This window comes from Dioscorea cayenensis, chromosome 19, assembly GCF_009730915.1.
Source record: "Dioscorea cayenensis subsp. rotundata cultivar TDr96_F1 chromosome 19, TDr96_F1_v2_PseudoChromosome.rev07_lg8_w22 25.fasta, whole genome shotgun sequence".
NCBI lineage: Eukaryota > Viridiplantae > Streptophyta > Magnoliopsida > Dioscoreales > Dioscoreaceae > Dioscorea > Dioscorea cayenensis.
In genome coordinates this window covers 30,076,418-30,096,263 of record NC_052489.1, presented here as the reverse complement: position 1 = coordinate 30,096,263, position 19,846 = coordinate 30,076,418, and the positions used below count along the sequence as shown (strand labels likewise).

At 35.3% G+C, this 19,846-nt stretch overlaps 2 protein-coding genes and 1 long non-coding RNA gene across 4 annotated transcripts; 2 read left to right on the top strand and 1 right to left on the bottom strand.

Annotated features, from left to right (window-relative positions):
* Window positions 1-846: 846 nt before the first annotated feature.
* Window positions 847-2,540, bottom strand: LOC120283821. The gene is made up of 5 exons (XR_005543385.1): window positions 2,331-2,540; window positions 2,166-2,243; window positions 1,696-1,760; window positions 1,173-1,259; window positions 847-1,035 (listed from the first exon to the last, which is right to left on the bottom strand). It is a non-coding gene; the product is annotated as an uncharacterized LOC120283821 (long non-coding RNA).
* Window positions 2,541-6,512: 3,972 nt separating this feature from the next.
* LOC120250173 (cullin-1-like) lies at window positions 6,513-11,691 on the top strand. 2 transcript variants are annotated; one of them, XM_039258960.1, is made up of 19 exons: window positions 6,513-6,603; window positions 7,366-7,525; window positions 7,628-7,736; window positions 7,893-8,072; window positions 8,167-8,214; window positions 8,301-8,558; window positions 8,661-8,738; window positions 9,040-9,129; window positions 9,207-9,287; window positions 9,391-9,450; window positions 9,536-9,622; window positions 9,717-9,869; window positions 9,964-10,019; window positions 10,098-10,218; window positions 10,301-10,468; window positions 10,534-10,677; window positions 10,748-10,966; window positions 11,057-11,221; window positions 11,334-11,691. In XM_039258960.1, the coding sequence occupies exons 2-19, from the start codon at window positions 7,380-7,382 to the stop codon at window positions 11,433-11,435; spliced, it is 2,265 nt and encodes a 754-aa protein (XP_039114894.1). In that variant the 5' UTR covers window positions 6,513-6,603; window positions 7,366-7,379; the 3' UTR covers window positions 11,436-11,691. The 2 variants fall into 2 exon arrangements, with proteins under 2 accessions (XP_039114894.1, XP_039114895.1); XM_039258961.1 differs by lacking the exons at window positions 6,513-6,603; window positions 7,366-7,525 and having other exon boundaries at window positions 7,645-7,736; window positions 7,990-8,072.
* A 780-nt stretch (window positions 11,692-12,471) lies between these two features.
* LOC120249556 lies at window positions 12,472-18,149 on the top strand. The gene is made up of 3 exons (XM_039258110.1): window positions 12,472-12,600; window positions 13,720-14,761; window positions 15,374-18,149. The coding sequence occupies exons 2-3, from the start codon at window positions 13,832-13,834 to the stop codon at window positions 17,369-17,371; spliced, it is 2,928 nt and encodes a 975-aa protein (XP_039114044.1). The 5' UTR covers window positions 12,472-12,600; window positions 13,720-13,831; the 3' UTR covers window positions 17,372-18,149.
* Window positions 18,150-19,846: the final 1,697 nt, after the last annotated feature.

Genomic DNA, 19,846 nt, shown 5'->3' with positions numbered 1-19,846 from the left:
GTTAGTTGAACTCAAAATAATCAGCATCAGATATGTTTTTTTGTATTTGGCTCTATATTTAGGATATTGTAGTCTCCACAACAATAAGACCAGAGAACTCTTAACTGCATCATCATGTGTCAGGTTTAGTTTTTATATCTGAAAAACACAGTCTATCAGAGGAATTAAATATGAGTAGGAAAGAGGCCTGAAATACATGAAATCTGTGATCATAAATTCCAATAAGAAACACAACAGCACATCCAATTGAAAGATATCAATCAAGAACTGGAAGAAAATCCGATTGGTTGACGCAAGTAGTTCCATAATTTTTGGTTCAAACAAGCCAAGGATGATGCATTTATCCAATGAATATAGCCAGCTAATTTTTTTTCTACATTTCATAATTGTCTGATAGTAAGCTTAAATGCTTCTACACACTTGACCTGCACAGTATCACACCAAATGTTAGCCACTCAATTCTAGTTGTTGGTATTTTTCCTGGGCGATCTTTGAAAAATAACATTCAACTGCATATGCTGGCAAAGACACATTTAATAAAACACATTTGAATAAAAAAAATCAACTGCTGAACTAACATGAAATTATTATTTTGATCACCATAAGTGGCATAAAAAAATCATGTAAAATGCTTTTAAGGACATAAACAGTCAAATAGACAAAAAATTTTGCCAGCTCTTAAGAATTAGGTCAAATTCTTCATGCATAAGCTGGGATTCAGTAGTTGAAACAATAACTTCCGGTTCAATTCCAGGCTTTATATGAGGATCACAAGTAAAATGCCTGTTAAAGAGATGTTAATTTTTCGACGACCATTTTACATCACCTACCTAGAGCAAAAAAATTATGAACAAGCCCTGAAGATATCATGTGGGTACTGACTGAGTAATGACATCCTCTGAAGGAACATACCACCATCTTTTTCAGTTATCATGTGAATTTCGCACCATATTTTGCTTTAGCTTTTCTCACATATACTCATCATGTTCATTATAATGGGAATAGTCAAGCACATGCCTTACTGCAAATTTTTCCCTGACATGAAGTAGAAAAGGAGGCAGTGTCATTGACCCTGAGATAAATGGCATCGCACAAGAAGAGAAGGCTCCTTCACAGGAAAAGGTGACTAAAACAGTGTGTTAAAAAAATAAAAAATAAAAAGAGCATTTTACCTGTATAATTCCTCAAAAGGTCCTTAATCCTGATATATACACAAGTAACTGCACCGCCTGCAATTTGTTTATTTTTGTCGTCCGGTCCTGCATGGGACGACAAAAATGGAAAAATATTCATTCCAATTGGAGCACCAATAGGCAGATTCATTGGAAATAGAAAACTACCACCCACAATTTTGGCATCTGACTGAATATAAATGAAAGAATCAGAATTGGAATGGTCTGTCACATCTGATTTAGCATAGGCCGAACAGGCATCATCCAAAGATGAATTTATTTTTAGGTCAAGCACGCCACTTTACTTCTAATAATAACTAAAAGTTATTTGCAGGACAAACCAAGGAGCAGAGGACACATTATGCTTGCTTTTTCGTCACAAGCAGCATCCTCTGTTTGTTTAATCAATACTAAACCTTCAGCTTTGGCATGCTGAAAAATAGAGGACATATTCATACACCATTCAAAGGTTACAACATTCCGAGGGTTATAACAAGAAAAATATCAACAATAGGAGGCACACCTCTTTGAATATCTGAGACATTGTGCTAGCAGCGAGGTCTTCTACAAAAAAGTCTACTCATCCACCTGACAAGCGATAATATAACAAAAAACTTCCATTTAAAAACAGAGTTGAAGTCTCTTCTGTTGTGAGCTACATCTAGAAAAAATACATTGTCATCTCAAAGCAAGGCATAACATCAAGAATTTTCCTTTTCAAAAGGTATGTTAGCATGTACGGGCAATAACTCATGTTGCGCACTCTGCAGAATAGCATAATTATAACAAATAACATATGTAACACTAAAGCAAAACAAGCATCCTCAGTTAAGGCACACCTTCACTCATAATCTATATTGCATATTATTAGCATCAATACACTCGAAAACAAAATTAATAATTTCCTTTCATTGTTTTTGAAGCATCCTCCACATAGCTCTAATAGGGAACGAGCAATAGAAGACTCAGTCTAAAGAAAAAATAGAAACAAACCTCCAACAACTTTTGTTCACTGCTTGAATGCAAGTAATTGTGAACTCTATCTTTCTCACACTCTAAATGCTCCACCATCTGGCAGAAGATAAAGAAAATGGTTGCAGATATAGCTATCACAGGTTCACAGATAAAAATATGGAGTGTACTGATGGAAGGACATACTTTTAACATGTAATCTGGGCATGAGTCTTTTACAATTCAATCTGAAGCCTTTCAAAAATAATATGCTGTGGTATCTTCAAGCATATTTGCTTCAAACCATGTTCATAGCTAGACATACTTCATAACCCGATGTCAACAAATATTTCCAAAACATTCTTCAACAAAATTCCATCAATCTGTTTACATTGGCACTCTTGATTCATCTGTGGAAGGACTAGGCTTAGCTAGCCGCAGAGAATCCCAGTAGTCATTTTGTTAAAGGATAGCGATATAACATAGAAATAACAGCATCCCGAAGTTTCCCTAACCATGTTACTAAACCTCCGGTATACATATATTAAATTAACAAAAATCATTGCAATGTAGCAACAAGCTCAAATTGTGAACATGATCTAAAATCCTAAACATGTGAAACCAGAACAGACCAAATTGAGAAATAAAATAAAACTGCAATTACAACTTCCAACATAATTAAATAATTAATTAAAATCAAGGTAATTGATGCTAACTTAACGAGGTCACAGGAGCGAGTAAGCCCAACTTCATTTAGTCGAGGAAGTGACCTCTGAGCAATGAAACATCACCCAAGATAACTTAAAAGGCCTGAAAGCCAACTGACCAGAGCCTTATGCTCAGACCATCTTGCTTCTCTATCATGTATGGTAGTATCTTCAGCTTAAAAGTATAGCCTATGAGAAAACACAAGAAAACCTCATGCAAAAAAGATGGCCTTTAAAGCATATGATGTTCAGAAATCATTTTCCTCCAAAAACTGGCGTTAGCAACTGTTCTTGGCAGGGAAGCAGGTTACAATCATGATCAAATGAACTTGCATGTTCAACTGCTAATAAAAAACTCACCAGTATCACATGAATTAAGCAACTGATCCAAAAACACAATAAAAAAGCAGATCTTTTCACACAAACTCAACAAAACTAAAATCATTTCTTAACTGTAAGTTCCACTTTGCTCCAAGAAGATTAAAGAACAAAAGCAAACCATTGATTCTTGACTTCGCAAAGTGCAAGGAGAAACATAAATAATCTATAAATGTCCTGATATAAAACCTAATTTACTATCACATTACCACAAAACCCAACAAATACATCCACATTTATTTGCCCATAGATTGAAAGGAAACAATCTTACCCTTGTGTTGATATGATCATCAATAGATTCCTGAAACATTTGAAATCAAGAATTCAAAGATCAAAGCGTCAGAAAAAAAAATGGATCAAAAGATTGAAATAAATCAATAACAAAGAAAGGGAGAAGATTAAGTATAGAGCATCACTCGATCCCTGACTCTGAACTGCGCATCAGGGAGGCCTTCAACCTTGTTCTTCATCTACTCGATGGCGATGTGCACAAACCCTAAACCATCCCCCGGATCTATCACCATTCTCCTCTTCACCTCGAGACGCTGAAACACAATCAAACAAACAAAACTCCCAAATTCAACACAACAATAACGAAAAGAAAATATCACCATTTCTCCAAACGAATTGAAGCGAGGAAATTGGGAAGACATTGATGATCAAAATGAAACCCTAACCTTTGAATCTCAAGAATCGAAGACCTTTCAATTTCCTCAGCGTGCGCGGGAATGAAAAATGATAATATTATTATGAAATATATGTGCATTTTCATATATACCCTTAAAACTTGAAATTACGTATATACCCACTAATTTTATAATATATCTCGACAATTATTGGATTTTTTTTTTAAATAAAATGGATGAATAAAAAATTTATTAAAATTATAAAATCAGAATAACAAGAAGCTTAAAATCAAATCAAAGTTGGAGGCTTGGAAATCTAAGCTCCTTACTTTGGGAGGAAGGCTTACGTTAATTAACTCGGTGCTAACCACGATTCCCACTTACTGGATGTCGATCTTCAAGCTCCTGTGCTGGGTAACAAAGAGTATTGAGAACATCAGGAGGGATTTTTTGTGGTCGGGTCGCACCCCAGCATCATAAAATTAGGTTGGTTAACTAGACTAGGCTTTGTCGATCAAGGGAGCAGGGAGGATGGAATATTCTTAATGTGGCTAACTTTAACAATGCCTTCCTTGGCAAGTGGTGGTGGAAGCTTATCTCAGGAAAACGGTGGTGTGGTGAGGCTATCTTTCGTGAAAATTACTACAAGAGAGCCCCATGCTGGAACCTGTTTCAGAAACAATGTTGTAAAAGATCATTTCTTTGGAATGGAATCGTTCAAACATTACCTGCTTTCAGGGTGAATCTTGTAGCGTCTATGGGTAATGGGGCTACCACACTTTTTTGGTTAGACAATTGGGTGGAGAGTCGAGCACTTGCAGACATTTGGCCTCACCTCTTCCTCGGCACCCCCAATAAGGAGGGCACTGTTAGGGACTTGGCTAACAAAGCTGGGGATTCCCCTTGGATCAGAAGTATAGTTGACAACCTCACCAACAACCATTCCCTGGATCGGAAGCATTGGAGATTAACAGCGAATAGGGTTTTCACTGTTAAGTCCTTCTATAACTTCCTAAATGATGGAGGACTTCGGTGTCGGTGGACCCCTATCATCCTTAAGGGTTATTGTCCAAAAAAGGTTAGCATGTTTAATTGGCTAGCCTGGGATGATAAGATCCTGTCCTTAGAGAACTTAACGCGGAAAAGGTGTAATTTTGTGCTAACTACCACGTGTGTGATGTGCCACGCGGAGGTGGAGTCAGCTAATCATCTGTTAATTCAGTGCCCTGTGGCTCGCCACATTTGGGATTTCTTTGGACAGCTTTTTGATGCCCGGCATTGCCCTGATTCCTTGCATGATTTATAGGGGAGTTGGCGTGCTCTTAAGAAACCCGTGGCATTGTTTTGGGACTTACTGCTTCGAGCTATTACTTGGAATCTTTGGTCTGAGAGAAATGCCAGCATTTTTTTCTTCTACTTGTGCTACAAATGCTATGATTATTATTAAGATCATTCATATGGTACTGTTATAGTTGAATGCAGTGCCAGTTTCTAAGAAGGCAAAACTGGATGAGCCGATGAAGAAAATCAAGCGGAGTCTGGAGTTCCTCACTTTTAGAGATGTGGAGCCAGGTGCTCCCCCTGAACGTGCTTCTTCCCCGCGAGGTGTTTAGTTTTTCTAGTTGGTGTTTCCCTAGAGATATTCTTTCTCTGGTTGGGGTCTTTCATTATTCTCCTATTTGTTCTTGGACAATTTGTTACTAGTGTCTTCCACTTGTGGGCTATTTGACACTGGTTTTGTTCCTCTGTTGTTTGTTGTCAGTTCTGTTTCTTAATGAATATGGTTTATCCACCTTTATAAAAAAAAAACTTAAAATAAAAATAAAGAGCAGGAAATAAATATAAAACAATGACGACATGACTGAAATATACATATATATATATATATATAGGATGTTTTTTTTAACAAAAAAAGGATGTATATATCTATCATTGGTTGAGATTTTTTTTTTGTTTGAATAGTTGAAATACTTTTTACTGATATTAACTTTGAAAAAAAAATGACTTACACAGATCGAAAACTTATTAACAGGAGGATATTTTCATGATTTTTTACTTATAAAAGCCTTTTTTTTTATAAAAAAAATCCTTTTTAGGGGAAAAAATCAACAAATTTAACCGAAAAATATAAAAAATTCAGTATTATATAACATTTCTTTTACTTCCATATATTTTCGTGTCACAGTCTTTAGACTCTTAAATGAGATTTTAAAAAAATAAAAAAATAAGTTTTTAGATAATAAGATATTTCAAATACCCGTTTTGATAAAAATTTTCAATTTCGCAAAAACTAATTCTATCATAAAGATATTTAGTGTTCCTTGAGCGCTACAATGATGAATACAAACCATTATTTTTTAAAAACAATCATAATAAACAAGTTATTGTAAAAAAAAAAAAACATTTATTTTATCTTATTTTTAAAGATATGGATAATGCACTAGAGATGGAACAGAAGAGAGGGAGAAAAACAAAATAGAATAAAATAGAAAAATAAAATAAATCTATTAGTGTGGAAACAGAATAAAATTTACAAATAACACAACTATAAATAAGCCTTTCGGCAAAAATAAAAAAATAAAAATAAAGAGGCTAGAGTCTTCCACTACATGCGAGCAACTAGACTCCTTAAGAAGACAAAACTCACCCCTGTTATCACTTTTTCTTTTGCAGGACTTTAGAAACTCCAGATTCAATTTGATTATAGAAATTCTATTAGTAAATTTTTTTTTTTAATTCTAGAATTGCGGAAACCCAAGAGAGCAACATGTGAGTATTTTATTTATTTTTACATTTGTTTAATTATATAGTATTATTGTTATTATTTTGTTTTTAACTCTTTTCTTATATCAATCTCTCGGAAGATGCAAGCATTTTTTAGGATAATTTTATAAATTAAGTAATATTTTGATTTTAGAGTTTGCATTCTAAACCCTGCCACGGGTGGACATTCATTGCCATATGTGTGCAAGCCCATGATCATTCATGCACTTGTCGAATTCTTATCAGGCATCTTCTACTACTTGCTCAAAAAAAAAAAAACCAGGAGTTTGTAATTAAAAAAATCAGGCATCTTCTATAGCTTGTCTTGTTTGTTATTGCCACTATGTACTTTGTTTTCCCCATTTTCTTCTTTTTTAATAAATTATGGTTTATCCACTTTTATTCACAGGAGTTTGTAATTAATTTCCTTCCAATATCCACATTAAAAATCATCTTTATTGTTTCTCTATTTTTTTTAATTTTATCTATCCTTTCTGTATCTAATGATAGCATAATTTATCCATAGCCCCACTTCATCAGATCGAATTTGTGGATAATTTTTTATTCTCTTTGGTTTTTACTGTTTGTTTTATTTTCTGTCCCGAGTTTTACCTCTTGTAATCCAATTTTCTGTTTTGTTGTTGTGTCTGTCATCTTCTCTTTTTTATTACTATATTTTCTGTTTTGCAATGTATTAATAGTTTATCTATTTTTTTTTAAAAAAAAAATTATATTAATTCTTTTTCCCCACTGATTTTCATGCCACAGTAAAAAAAAAAAAAATGAGGAGATCATTGGAGGAATCACAGAAGGCAATGGAAATTGCAAATGCAGAAGTCAAAAGGCTCATCAGGGAATTGTTTCAACATTTGAAAGCTATTAGGCCTGCTGTTTCATTCACTGGAGATCTATTCTCAAAGATTTACATGTACTTTATATATATATAATTATTTTTTCCTCATGTTGAAGCTTTTAATTTTATTTATTTATTTATTTAATTTTATCATGTTGTTCTTCATTTACAAATCAGGGCCGTGTATCAAGCATGCCGTGAGATCTACCAGTCTTATCCGTATGGAGATTCTTCCAAACTCCATGAGGCCTATCAAGAAGGCTTATCACATTACATAAACCAAGTGGTGAAATTTTATTTATTTATTTATTTATTTATTTTGTTTGATCTCTAAATCAGTAGTATTCAAGTTAATGATGTTGATTGAGAGAAAATTTAAAATTTTTTTTATAATATTTTTATTATTTTTTTTTTATTGAGTTTGATTTGCATCTGAAACCAGATATTGCCCTCTCTGAAAGAAGAAGTTGACTTTGAAAAACTAATTGAAATGTATATTGAAAGTGTGTCACTTTCTTCGGCTTTGCCGAAATTTATAGGTCATACATTTCTTCATTTGGAGCAATATGATAGAACAGAAATTAGTATTACAGAAAGAGTTCAGCAATTGTTCCCAGAATCAGTAAGTGACAAATGTGGTGTTGTTTTTTCGGCTAATGTTGTTCACTGCTTAGCTGGAGCAAATCTAAAAAATTTCCTATTTTGATGATCTGCAGTTGCTTGATGATATGGCACAGAAATTATGTGATGCTGTTTTTTATTTGGTACATGCTCAAACTCTCTCTTGTACATTGAAAATGTGAAGTTCTTGGTGTTTTTATGGGTTTTATACTGATGAATGTTCTTTCAGATATATCAAGATCGGCAGGGAAAACAAGTGGATTGGGATTTAGTAAAGAGTAGCTTTGATGTAATCAGAAATACAGCGCTTGATAATCAATTAAAGCAGAACAGTTGTACGAAGAAATTATCAAAAGAAAAAACAAGTCTTATGGAGAAATATACAGTTGGTTTGGAGAAACCATTGCTTGCAGATTGTTCTAAATATTATTCTCAACTAGCTACTGATTACGTTCAGAAATATTCCTGCTCAGAATACATGCTCATGGTTCGTGCTTGTGTTACTTACTTGATATTATTCTATTTTACTGTTATTTCATCATGTAAGCAAAAAACAAAATAAAATCACTGTGGTTTATATGTATTTCAGGCTGAACAGTGTTTGGAAAAGCTTGATAAGATTGCAACTTCATGTTTGCCTTTGAGCTTACAACAAAAATTGATAGAGGTATCACATTGATCATAGTTACTTTGTCCTAATAAAATTCTGTTCCTCTCTCTGAAATAAATTTTCTACTGATTTGTGCCTTAGTTGTGTTGTGATCCTGCAGCATCTAAAGTGTAGATGGTTGGTTGATAATTCAATGCTAGCAACGAACTCACTTTTTATTATTGTGTTTGATGTTCATGTATATATATATATATATATATCTACATATTAAAGATGCAAAAACTAAGTTCTGCCATTAGTTTGAAGAAGTCTGTGCACCTAAAGTATCTTATTCCACTGCATTACAATAATCTTGCAGGTAGCACAGCATGAATTAATAGTTGTGCAACATAAGCACCTCTTTGAAAAGGATGACTCTGGTTTGAAAATATTGCTGAAATGTGGAATGGTGTGTATCCTTCCTTTTATGTTTATATTTTTATTCTAATTTAATTGATGATGAGAAGTTCATGCATGATTTCTCAGGCCAAGGATCTTAAAAGGATGTATAAGCTTTTCTCTCACACCAAAGAAGGCATGAGTCTGATGATTTCATCAGTTATAAGGGTTAGAACAAGCTGTGATGATTGTATTGTTGTTGTTCTTGCTAACAAAAATGTTACATAGTTACCTAAAAATGTAAATCATTGTGGATCTTCTTCTTATGTAGACCTTTACCAAGAACGGGGAGGAACTTGTAAAAAAGGCAAAAGATGCAGATGAAAAAAAGGTATATATATAATTGAGGATTGCTCTAGTTTTAGCAAATGAATAATTTGAATACATATGAAGATTTGTCTTCCTTTAATTTGAAGGATTTTACGGAAGGCATTCCCCGACTTTATTTTGAATTTGCGACCTACATCAAGAACTACTTCAGTGATGACTTCAGATTCCACAAGGTCTATCTTTAATCATGTCTCATTATGCTTGTTCTCATCTCTTTGCCTATTGTCCTGGGAAACATATATAACATTACCTGCAAGTCTTATGTAGGCTCTTTGCAATGCATTTGAAATTCTAAGGAGGGAGGTTGGATGTAAAATGACCACCGCTGAGATGCTGGCAAAACATGCCCATGATATTCTCAAGAAAGGTGGTGGTATTGATAAACAAAGCAATTCCACTTCTGAGGATGAGCTTGATAAGGTTCTTGGCTTTTATTAGCTTGAATAACATGCATAGCTTAGTCTTCTATTGTTATACATGATCTTGATCTTTTAGTACATTTCTTGAACTTCAGATTGCAGGGCTTGTTCCTTACATCAATGATAAGGATATGTTTGCTGAGTTGCATAGGTAAAAACTAGCAATTTCAAACATGTAAATGAAGAAGTGTGCCATGTTTAAACTATCAAATTTATGTTTGAATTACAGGAAGAAGCTGATGCTTAGGCTCTTGTATGACAAGAATGCCGACATAGAACATGAAAATTACTTCATCTTGAGTCTTAAGAAGCATAATGGCGCTGTACTCACTTCCAAGATGGAGCGCATGGTTTGATCTCCTCATCTGTCTCTTTGTTTTACTTGGCTTGTTTCTCTTATTTAATTTCCTCTTTGCTTCATCTTATGAGCAGATCACTGATTTGTCACTGTCAAGAAAAACCCAAAGTGACTTTAAGAACTTCTTGGAAACACACCAAGGAGAGAATGCTGATCCTTCCATTGATATGGCTGTCACCATCTTGACTTCAGGAGTTTGGCCTAGTTTAAAGTCCAGTTCTCTTCATCTTCCTTCAGAAATGGTAATAATGATTTTCTTAAATTTTCAACCAATTCAAAAGCTGAAACTTATTTTTTTGCTACACAGGCTCAGGGTGCCGAGTTTTTTAAGGAATTTTACAACTCGAAGAACAACAAGAAGAAGCTAACTTGGATACACACACTCAGTACCTGCAACTTGATCGGCCATTTTGACAAGAAGTCAATTGAGCTTATATTGACAACTTATCAGGTAAAATTCATAACATGCTTCCTTTATTACCAGCTTAAAGTATCATGCTGATACTTTAACTTTTTCTCAGGCCTCAGCATTGATGCTCTTCAATGATGCTGAAAGATTGAGTTTCGAGGAGATTATGACACAACTGAATGTGGACAAAGATGATTTGGTTTGGGTGCTGCATTCCTTGTCATGTTCGAAATATAAAATTCTGAAGAAGGAGCCGAGCTCTGAGAGCATTTCTCCGGCCGACCATTTCAAGTTCAACTCTGAGTTCACAGTTACAATGCCGAAAATCAAGGTAAGGAATTCTTTACTAGATTGATATTAATTATAATGTATCTAACAAGCATAATGTATTAAATGGGCAAGTTTATATTGTTATAATCAGGTGCCGCTTCCTCGCATCGAAGATAAGGAGGTAATACGAGAAGTGAAGGATAAACATCAGTATGCAATTGCAGCAGCAATTACAAGAATAATGAAGAGGAGGAAAGTTTTAGGCATCAATGAGCTTGTTGATGAATGCATTCAACAACTGAGCCATTTATTTGAGGTTGCTGTTTCTGTTGTTGTTTGATTGTATCATTCTATGTATCCATACTTGAATATATATATATATATATATATATATATAGGAACTCATGCAATTCAGTTTGGTTTTGCAGCCTAGTTTCAGGATGATAAAGCTGCAGATTGATTCTCTGATTGACAAGGAGTACTTAGAACGTGATGCAAACCAGCCCAATGTCTTCAAATATGTGGCTTGATATGAATGTTAATTCCTGCTTTAATTTGTAGTGGAGTGTAGAGTGGAAGAAGTTTAGATATATACATATATTTTTTTTCTTTTTTTTATCTTGACAAAATGGATAAGCCCTTGTCCGAGGCATGTGCAACTCTATTTTGGATATAACTGATGCCATCACCCTCTCCATGAAGAATCCACATTGCCCATGCACAGAGGACAATGTGCACCATGCGTTCGGTAGCAATTGAATGCATGACCTTGCCAGGGAAACTAAGTGTTTTAACCGTTGGATGTTGACATTGTTAGTCTAAATAAAATCTTATTTTTCACATTTGATATAATAAATAAATTATATATATGGATGAAAGTGGATAAATCATAATTTAATTAATTAATACGGTAGGAGAATGTAGGCCTGATTATTACACCCGAGTACAGAAATAACATAGAGGCCATGTGAATTTCTAGAATTTGCATAGTCTTTTAATTTATATAATTTTATAAAATTAAAAAAGGCACCTTGCTCTTCTCAATCCAAATTTAAAACATTGATTAACATTGGCATGTATTTAAGTAATCCATGTGCACCCAAAATACGAATTGGTCAACCAAGTCATCAAACTTGGGCTTCTTATCATGGCCCAGTCTGCTTATTTTCTCCTCATAACTTATCTCATCATATATATCACCAAACTATATTACCAAATATATATATATATATAAATTTTTCTTATTAATTTTGTCTGTAAATAAAAATAGAAAACCAAAGGGCAATCTCGTAGTTTTGTTGATATCTCTGTCCATTCAGGTGACAACATCGAACCCGCGACGAGCCCCATTGTTACACTCTGATCCCCTACATTCATCTTAACATAAACCTACATACAAAGTACACGTGTCAATATTCTGCTGGACTATTAAACGTTTTGGTGTTTAGTGTTTGCACGTGATCATCTGTCCTAGTCCTTGTTACAAAAAAAATTATGCTATTATTCCGAAAATACCCTTCTGTCTTAATTCTTATTACAGGGTCTGTTTTCTTGCTCTTCTCTTTCGCTCTCTCTTTCTCTCTCTTCGCAAGACTTCTCTTCGTGTTTTCGTTCCTTTGTTTCACCATTTTCTTCAATCGCGTTCATCCGCTGGCGAAGGACGCTGCATCTCATGAAGAAAAGGCGGACCTTGATGTTTGTTTTTCTTAAATTTGATGCTTTTTCATGTATTTTTCGTAGCTTGTTCATGAAATAGGAGCGATTTGATTAGCTTTTTGGTGAGATATAGACAGCAATTGGTACCAGTCCATGCACGATGAGAAATCTCCATCTTCTTTCACTTTGTTTGGTTCTGGCTTGCTTGTTCGGATTATTACCTGTGTTTGGTGTGGTGTTCTTGGTAGATTTGATTCGTTTGTTACTTGTGCTGCTTCTGTGGCTTTGTTTTGCTATGTAGACCATGTGTTTGTGTCGTTTGTGTTGTTTGATTTGAGTTGCATGGAATTGTGTTGATGTTTTTCTATAAATCTGTGATTTTTTGTAGATTACTGTCTGATAGGTTTAGTGGTGAATGATAATTAGATCAGATGACGGTAATGCTTCTCAGTGATTTATAAAGCTTGAATTTTGGGTATGTTTGTGTTGAAATAGTGATGATACCATCCTTTCTTTTGAAAACAGTTTGTTTTTTGGTTGAAGACATGAGATATGACTTGGAAAGTGAAAGGTAGTGTTTCCCCAAGGAAATTATTCGGTTTGGTGTTTATGTTCTGATCTTGGGTGTTTATACTCTCTCTTAGTGGACTCTGAGTTCTACTCACAAATATCATGGTTTGAACCTCTTTCCTTTCTTTCCAATAAATTATTTCAAGAAACTTGCTTTACTGTTTTGAATCCTTACCAATCCACCACAGTATATCTTCGTCAATCTAATGTCTAAAACCTCATTTCTGATCCGACTATATACAGAGAACTGTTTTTGTCCAATTGGTTTTTTGATGAAGGTTATCAGCCATCCGAAAATAGTAATATACATACTGTTAACTTGTTAATAGCTAAACATGATCCATTTGTCGGTTTCCACCTTGTAAGTATAGTGCATCAAGGCCAAAACTCTGGTTTGTTTTAATACTCATCAGATTATTTAACTTTTGATTGTTTTCCTTGGAAAAGAAGTTTAAGGTTATTGTCATGTCTTGATTTATTTAATGCTTAGTCTTGTTTCTGTGTTTACATTCTTAGTTTGTTAGATCATGTTAGGTTGTTGCATATCAACTTTATCATTAATCTGCTTTTTCATAACAATATTTGCAGATAATCTAAGTTCCAGTTGGATTACATGTCACAGACATTTGGCCTGTAATTCAAAATAACGAATTAACTCTTAGGAAGACGTGCATTCTACTCCTCACTAACTGTTTCATAAATGGATCTCATTGAAATGAACTACAATGATGAGGTACTGAACCAAGAGCAAGGGTGTAGCCCAGAGTCAAATGCTGATCATTTGCTTTCTCTGGAATCACCTGGGGAAGAAGATATCTATGAACAAGAACCAATAGTACTTCCTCGTTTGGGAGATGCATACCAAGCTGAAATTCCACCTTTGATGTCAGAATCAGAACGTCTTCAGTTAAGTTGTAAACCAGTCGACATTAATAGCGCTATTGCTGCTGATTATTCAGTTGGAATGGGGCTTGACTTTCCAGTTATGTGGTCATACTGTTCAGATGAGCAAATTAAACATGAGCAGCAGGAAATTCCAGGCACTGCTACTTCTGCTGCCATTCCTGTTTCAGTGGATTATACAGGCTATGGAGAGGACTTAATTTGTCCTGAAGCCAATAAAATGGCTGGATTTCTACCAGTGGAATTTAATAGTCATGTCTCGCTCCCTCAAGGAACCACATCAGAACTCCCTGAAGGCGCATCAGTATTGAATAAAGAATCAGATAGATGCCTGAGACAAGAGAGTGCTACCACACTGGGCCACATTGACATGAGTGCCCCTTTGCAGCAGCCAGGGAAAGGCAAGTGTTGTACTGCACTGCCGGTCACGCCTTCAGTCTCTTGGATTTCTGCTGAATCCCAGAGTTTTCTCCTTGGCCTTTATATATTTGGGAAAAATCTCGCTCAGATAAGTAAATTTATGGGGACCAAAGGCATGGGGGATATATTATCGTACTATTATGGAAAATTTTACAAGTCTGATGCACATCGTAGATGGACAGAAGGCAGAAAGATAAGAAGCAGGAGGTGCATACATGGAGCCCGCATACTTACAGGTTGGAGGCAACAAGAGTTATTATCACGCTTGCTTCCTAGCGTGAAGGATGCCCAAGATAATTTGTTGGAGGTACATGCTTTTTCTGGTTGCAGTGTCAATTGAAAGTTATGTCTTCTTTGCGTGTTCTTTGATGATTTCACCAAAACATACTGATTATTTGAATATATTTTATCATAGCAATGGTATTTGTGTGATTTAAAGCATCATAATGTCTTTTAATCCAGCTTCATGGTGTTGCAAATACCAATTTAGATTGATAGCCTATTATGAAACACTTTGAATATGGAATAGATTGCTCATGAATATGTTTAAATAAGGGAGCTGAATTTTTAGAAAACATGAGAATTATGGTTTAAAATAATTTTAATTGGCTGTATATTGGACTAGAATGTCATGGCACTGTGTGGTCAGCCCAATGTTTAAATGTAACATTCTAATGACTGATTGCTCTACTAAGTACACTGTAAATGCTTGGTTTAAGAAATAAGTCCCTAGTGATATTGCACCATGATCCTGCTTGTTGCTTGACAAATTTACCTTCTGCTTCTGTTTTTGCGGACACCATTGTAAGTACTGTGTATGATTGAAAGCTTTTGTTTAGTCATTCACTATAAGCTATTTCTGTACAAATCTTGTTTAGCTTCTGAAGTTATAGCTGTAAAAACTCAACATTTTGCACAGGCAATTAAGGCCTTCAATGAAGGGAGAGCATCTTTGGAGGAATTTGTTTTGTCATTGAAAACCATGGTCAGTATGGAAGTGCTAGTACAAGCTGTTGGAATCGGTCAGGGGAAGCGTGATCTTACCCGTGTTGTATTGGATCCAACCAAAACAAATCAAACTGCATCTACCCGCTCTGATTTACCCACTGGAAAGGCATGCTCCTCTCTTACTACTGAAGACATTGTCAAGTTTCTGACAGGAAATTTCAGGTTAAGCAAAGCTAGGTCTAACGATCTCTTCTGGGAAGCTGTCTGGCCTCGCTTGCTTGCAAGAGGATGGCACTCCGAACAACCCAAAGATATTGCTTCTGGTGGTTCAAAGAATATTCTGGTCTTTCTTATTCCTGGGATAAAGAAATTCTCAAGGCGAAAGCTCGTCAAAGGCAATCAGTATTTTGACTCAGTTACTGATGTACTGAACAAAGTGGCGTCGGATCCAAGTCTTATTGAATTAGAGGTTGAAGGAAACAATGCAAGTGGTAACACGAAGGATGAAGATGGATGGGATGCGGATGCCCAAATGAAGCAAAATAGTTCATCTGACCATCAGCGGCATTGCTATCTCCGGCCAAAAGTTTCTCACACTTCAGAAGTAATGAAATTTACCATCGTGGATACAAGTTTGGATCCAGGAATAGGACCTAAGAAAGTGAGGGAATTGAGGAGCTTGCCTGTGGATGCCCGTCAAATCCATCCTCCACCGATTTGTTCAGCAGAGACAGATAGTGATAGCTCATCATCAGATCAGTCTGAATCAGATCAGTTACCAGTGAATGATGAAGAGGAGTCTAATCCAGGTTTATCTGAAACCTCAAAAATGGGGAATAAGAGAATTTCTCCATTTACTACCAGCCAGTTTCAATCAGATGTTTCTGATCATATGTCTGCTGTTCCAAAGCAAAGAATGGCTATGAATGGGCATGATTCTAATGGCCGGTTAGATGGATTCTTTGATGTGAAACAACCATTTAAGGTAATGAAGAGCCAATCAAACTGGCCTCATGACTACTTTGCTCCTGCAGTAAAAAGGCGGAGATTGACTGCTTGTAAGCAATTAGAAAGTAAGCATCATTCTTCATCTTTTCCGCAAGGCTATCAGCTGAAAAAAGAGGAGATGGGTTATGAGTCGAAGCCACTTAGACCAAGTGAAAGTATCACTGGAGCGGGGGTTGGCCCATCTAGGATAACTTCCTATTACTCTTTTCAAAGAGGTCATCATGTGAAGAAAGAGGAGACATCTTCTGAGTTGAAATCACTTGAGAGAAGTGAATCGATGAGTAGTGTAGCCGCTGACCCATCAAGAAGGAAGTTCTCTATTTCTTTGCCTGAAAAGAGCGCAGCTTACCATTCCAGTGGAACCTTTTTCAGTAATACTTTTATCAGCAAGACAGTTCCACATCTGGAAAAGCCTCAGCCACAAACTTTGATCGACCTCAATGTCCCATATCTTCCACCAGACATAAAAGTAGAAGAACAGCATCATTTGTACCCTGTTCAATCTTCATCCACATCAGAAACAAAGCAGCAACTTGAAGGTCCACAGGCATCTACTGACACATCAAATGATTTGCCTGGAATGCAACCTTCAACAGTGAGTGGTCGGAGGCACAGCACCAGAAGCCGCCCTCTAACCACAAAAGCTCTGGAGGCTCTGGCTTCTGGTTACCTCAGCAGCAGTATCCGAAAGGTAAGAGGTGGCAATCCATCCAGGTCATCCCGTCGGGCACGTAGGAATGTTGGAACGCCAGTTTCAGGCCCAGCTCCAGTTCCAGCTCCAGCTTCAGCTCCAGCTCCCACTGATTCAGGTTTCGGCAGCTCCGGACTTGTTTCAGATGTTGAAATGAAAGACAAGTACAAGGTTTACACAAACCTCCCAAGCATCTACGGTGAGTGTCCCAATCAGGCCAAGGGGAAAGCAGATCAGGACACGCTTGGAGCATTCAGTGGTTTTCACTGAGGAGGATTCAACTGTGAGTTCTGCCCTTGACAATAATCTGGCTCCTCAAACTGGTGAGTGAATATCAGTTTTTTACCTTCCAAAATTTGCTGACAATCCAAATTTATACATAGTATCGAATCTGAGAACTCGAGAGCATGAGTTCGAGTTTGTGGCCCAAGAAAGCTTGGATTATGTCAAGCAGATATCACCACAAATTCGTATTTTCTTTAGCATTCTCGGCGATTGTCGTAGCTGCCGCTCTTGGTGAACAAGCAGTACAGTTTTTTTCATTCTGAAAGTTTAAAATTCTCGGTGATTGTTCTATTCATTTGCTCTTCATAATCTTATAACACCAGGATTTCAGGATACTGTATGTGACAATGATTCTCAACCATGAGATGACCAGGTGAGCTGCAATGTTTATGAGGAACAAGGGTTTGAGGCTTCCTTACTATTAATTCTTCATTCTTTGGTATTTAGTTACTTGCTGCCGCCGCTGCTGTTTTAAACTTTTTATAATATGACCAAGAATTCATTCTGAAAGTTTTTGTTTTTCTGAACTTTATGTAACATTTAGTCGCGAAAAGCTGTCGTCTTCAAGCACATGCATTCAGAAATAATGTTCAGTCTGAGCATTCCAGTTCTGCTAAAAAAAAGTTATTGTTGTGTGATCAACAAAATGTTGATCTGGTTTCAGTTGCAGGTTTACTTTTCAAATCATGTCAAGTTTGTTATTTGCTCAGCAACCAAATGATTGCCTTGTTCATATGTTTTTGCTGCTGCTGTTGTGTGTGTGTGTGTGTGGTTTTGGTAAAATGGATGAGCCACACATTCCGTTTATTGTGACTGAATCTATTTTTAATATATAAAAGAGGATCTCTCTCAATTTAGGCTGCAAATAACCCCCTGGTAGTAATGATGGGATGTTCCGGGAATATATATATATATATATATATATAATTTATTGTTGTGATTTATAAAATAATTTCATTATTTTTGTATTTGTAATTGAAAGTTTGCTCCAGTGCTTGAAAATAAAATTGGGTTTTGAAAACTACCAAGTAAGATGGAGAAAAGAAATTCAAATTGATATATATATATATATATATATAATGGAATTACAAAGAGATTATCTAGAACATAAATTGTTAATAAGATTATCTAATATTTTATTTTTCGTACTGATAAAATCATAATTAATCTGAGTAAATATGTGTGTGTGTGTGTGTGTGTGTTTTTGCTTTTTACGAAAAACAATGTATTATAATAATTGTCAACTGATTTTGGTAAATTAAGAAATGTTGATAGTCTTATTAAAATGTACAAAGCTTCAAATATTAACTTTGATCGGACATGAGATGAGGTGAGGCAAGAAAAAAAAAAACTTAATTGTGTTTTGATTAAACTTCTTTTCTTTTAGTAAAAGTAACAACCGCAGCTTCATGAGATGTTGTCAAAGACACATGTAGTCAAGGTGGTGCATCAGTTACCATTATTTATAACTCTTAAAAATTTATCATGTTGGTTGGGTTAACACATTGGGTAATAAAAAGTTTTGACACAGCCAAAAATGACATATTAGAGATTACAACTTCACAATGATAAATTCTATATTTTACAACCTGGAAAGGTGGAGAATACAACTCCTCTCACGGAAAACCCTCTCACTGAAAACCCAGTGAATATAGTGAACAATACTGCTATAATATTTCTATAATATTGCACAATATCGTAGTATGAAGAATTCTACCTTGTATCGCTCATCCATCATTCGGATGATTTACCATTTTAATCAGCATTTTACCTCACCCAACTGCTCTAAAAAAACCAATTATTCAAATAATAATAATAATAATAATAATAAAATCTATGGTTTTTTGTATGATTCTAGATGGATACATTTGGAGAGGAAGAAAAAAAAAGAAAGAAAACAATGAGGGAGACATCCCCTCCGAAGTTTCTCTATAGTGTTTATTGCCCGGGATATCCCAGGATAGAGATGGGATATCCAAGGCTACATCCCCATCCGGATGTTTGGTTTCCCGGATGGGGATGGATGGGGATGGCCCCCATCCCTGAAAATGGGATGAGTGGCGATGTGGCCTCCCTCTAAATTGGTGGAACGCCGCTCATCCCACCATCTTATCCCTATCTCTCTCTCTCTCCTTCTCTCATCCATCTCCATCTCTCTTAATATTTTAAACTAATTAAATTCAACTCAAAAAATTAAATTTAATAATAAATATATATATTATTCACTAATAATCCATTAAAATAATTTAAACTAAATAAATAAAATATATATCCATTAATTATCCGTTATTTAAAAAATCAAATACTTCCCAAAATATTTAAATTTAAATAAATTTAAAAAATCATTAATTAATTACATTAAATTAAACGATTTAAAAAAAAAATTTAATGATAATTTGAAAATACATTCTTAATTTTAACCTTCTAGTTATTCATAATAGTTTCCGATTATTCGTTGCT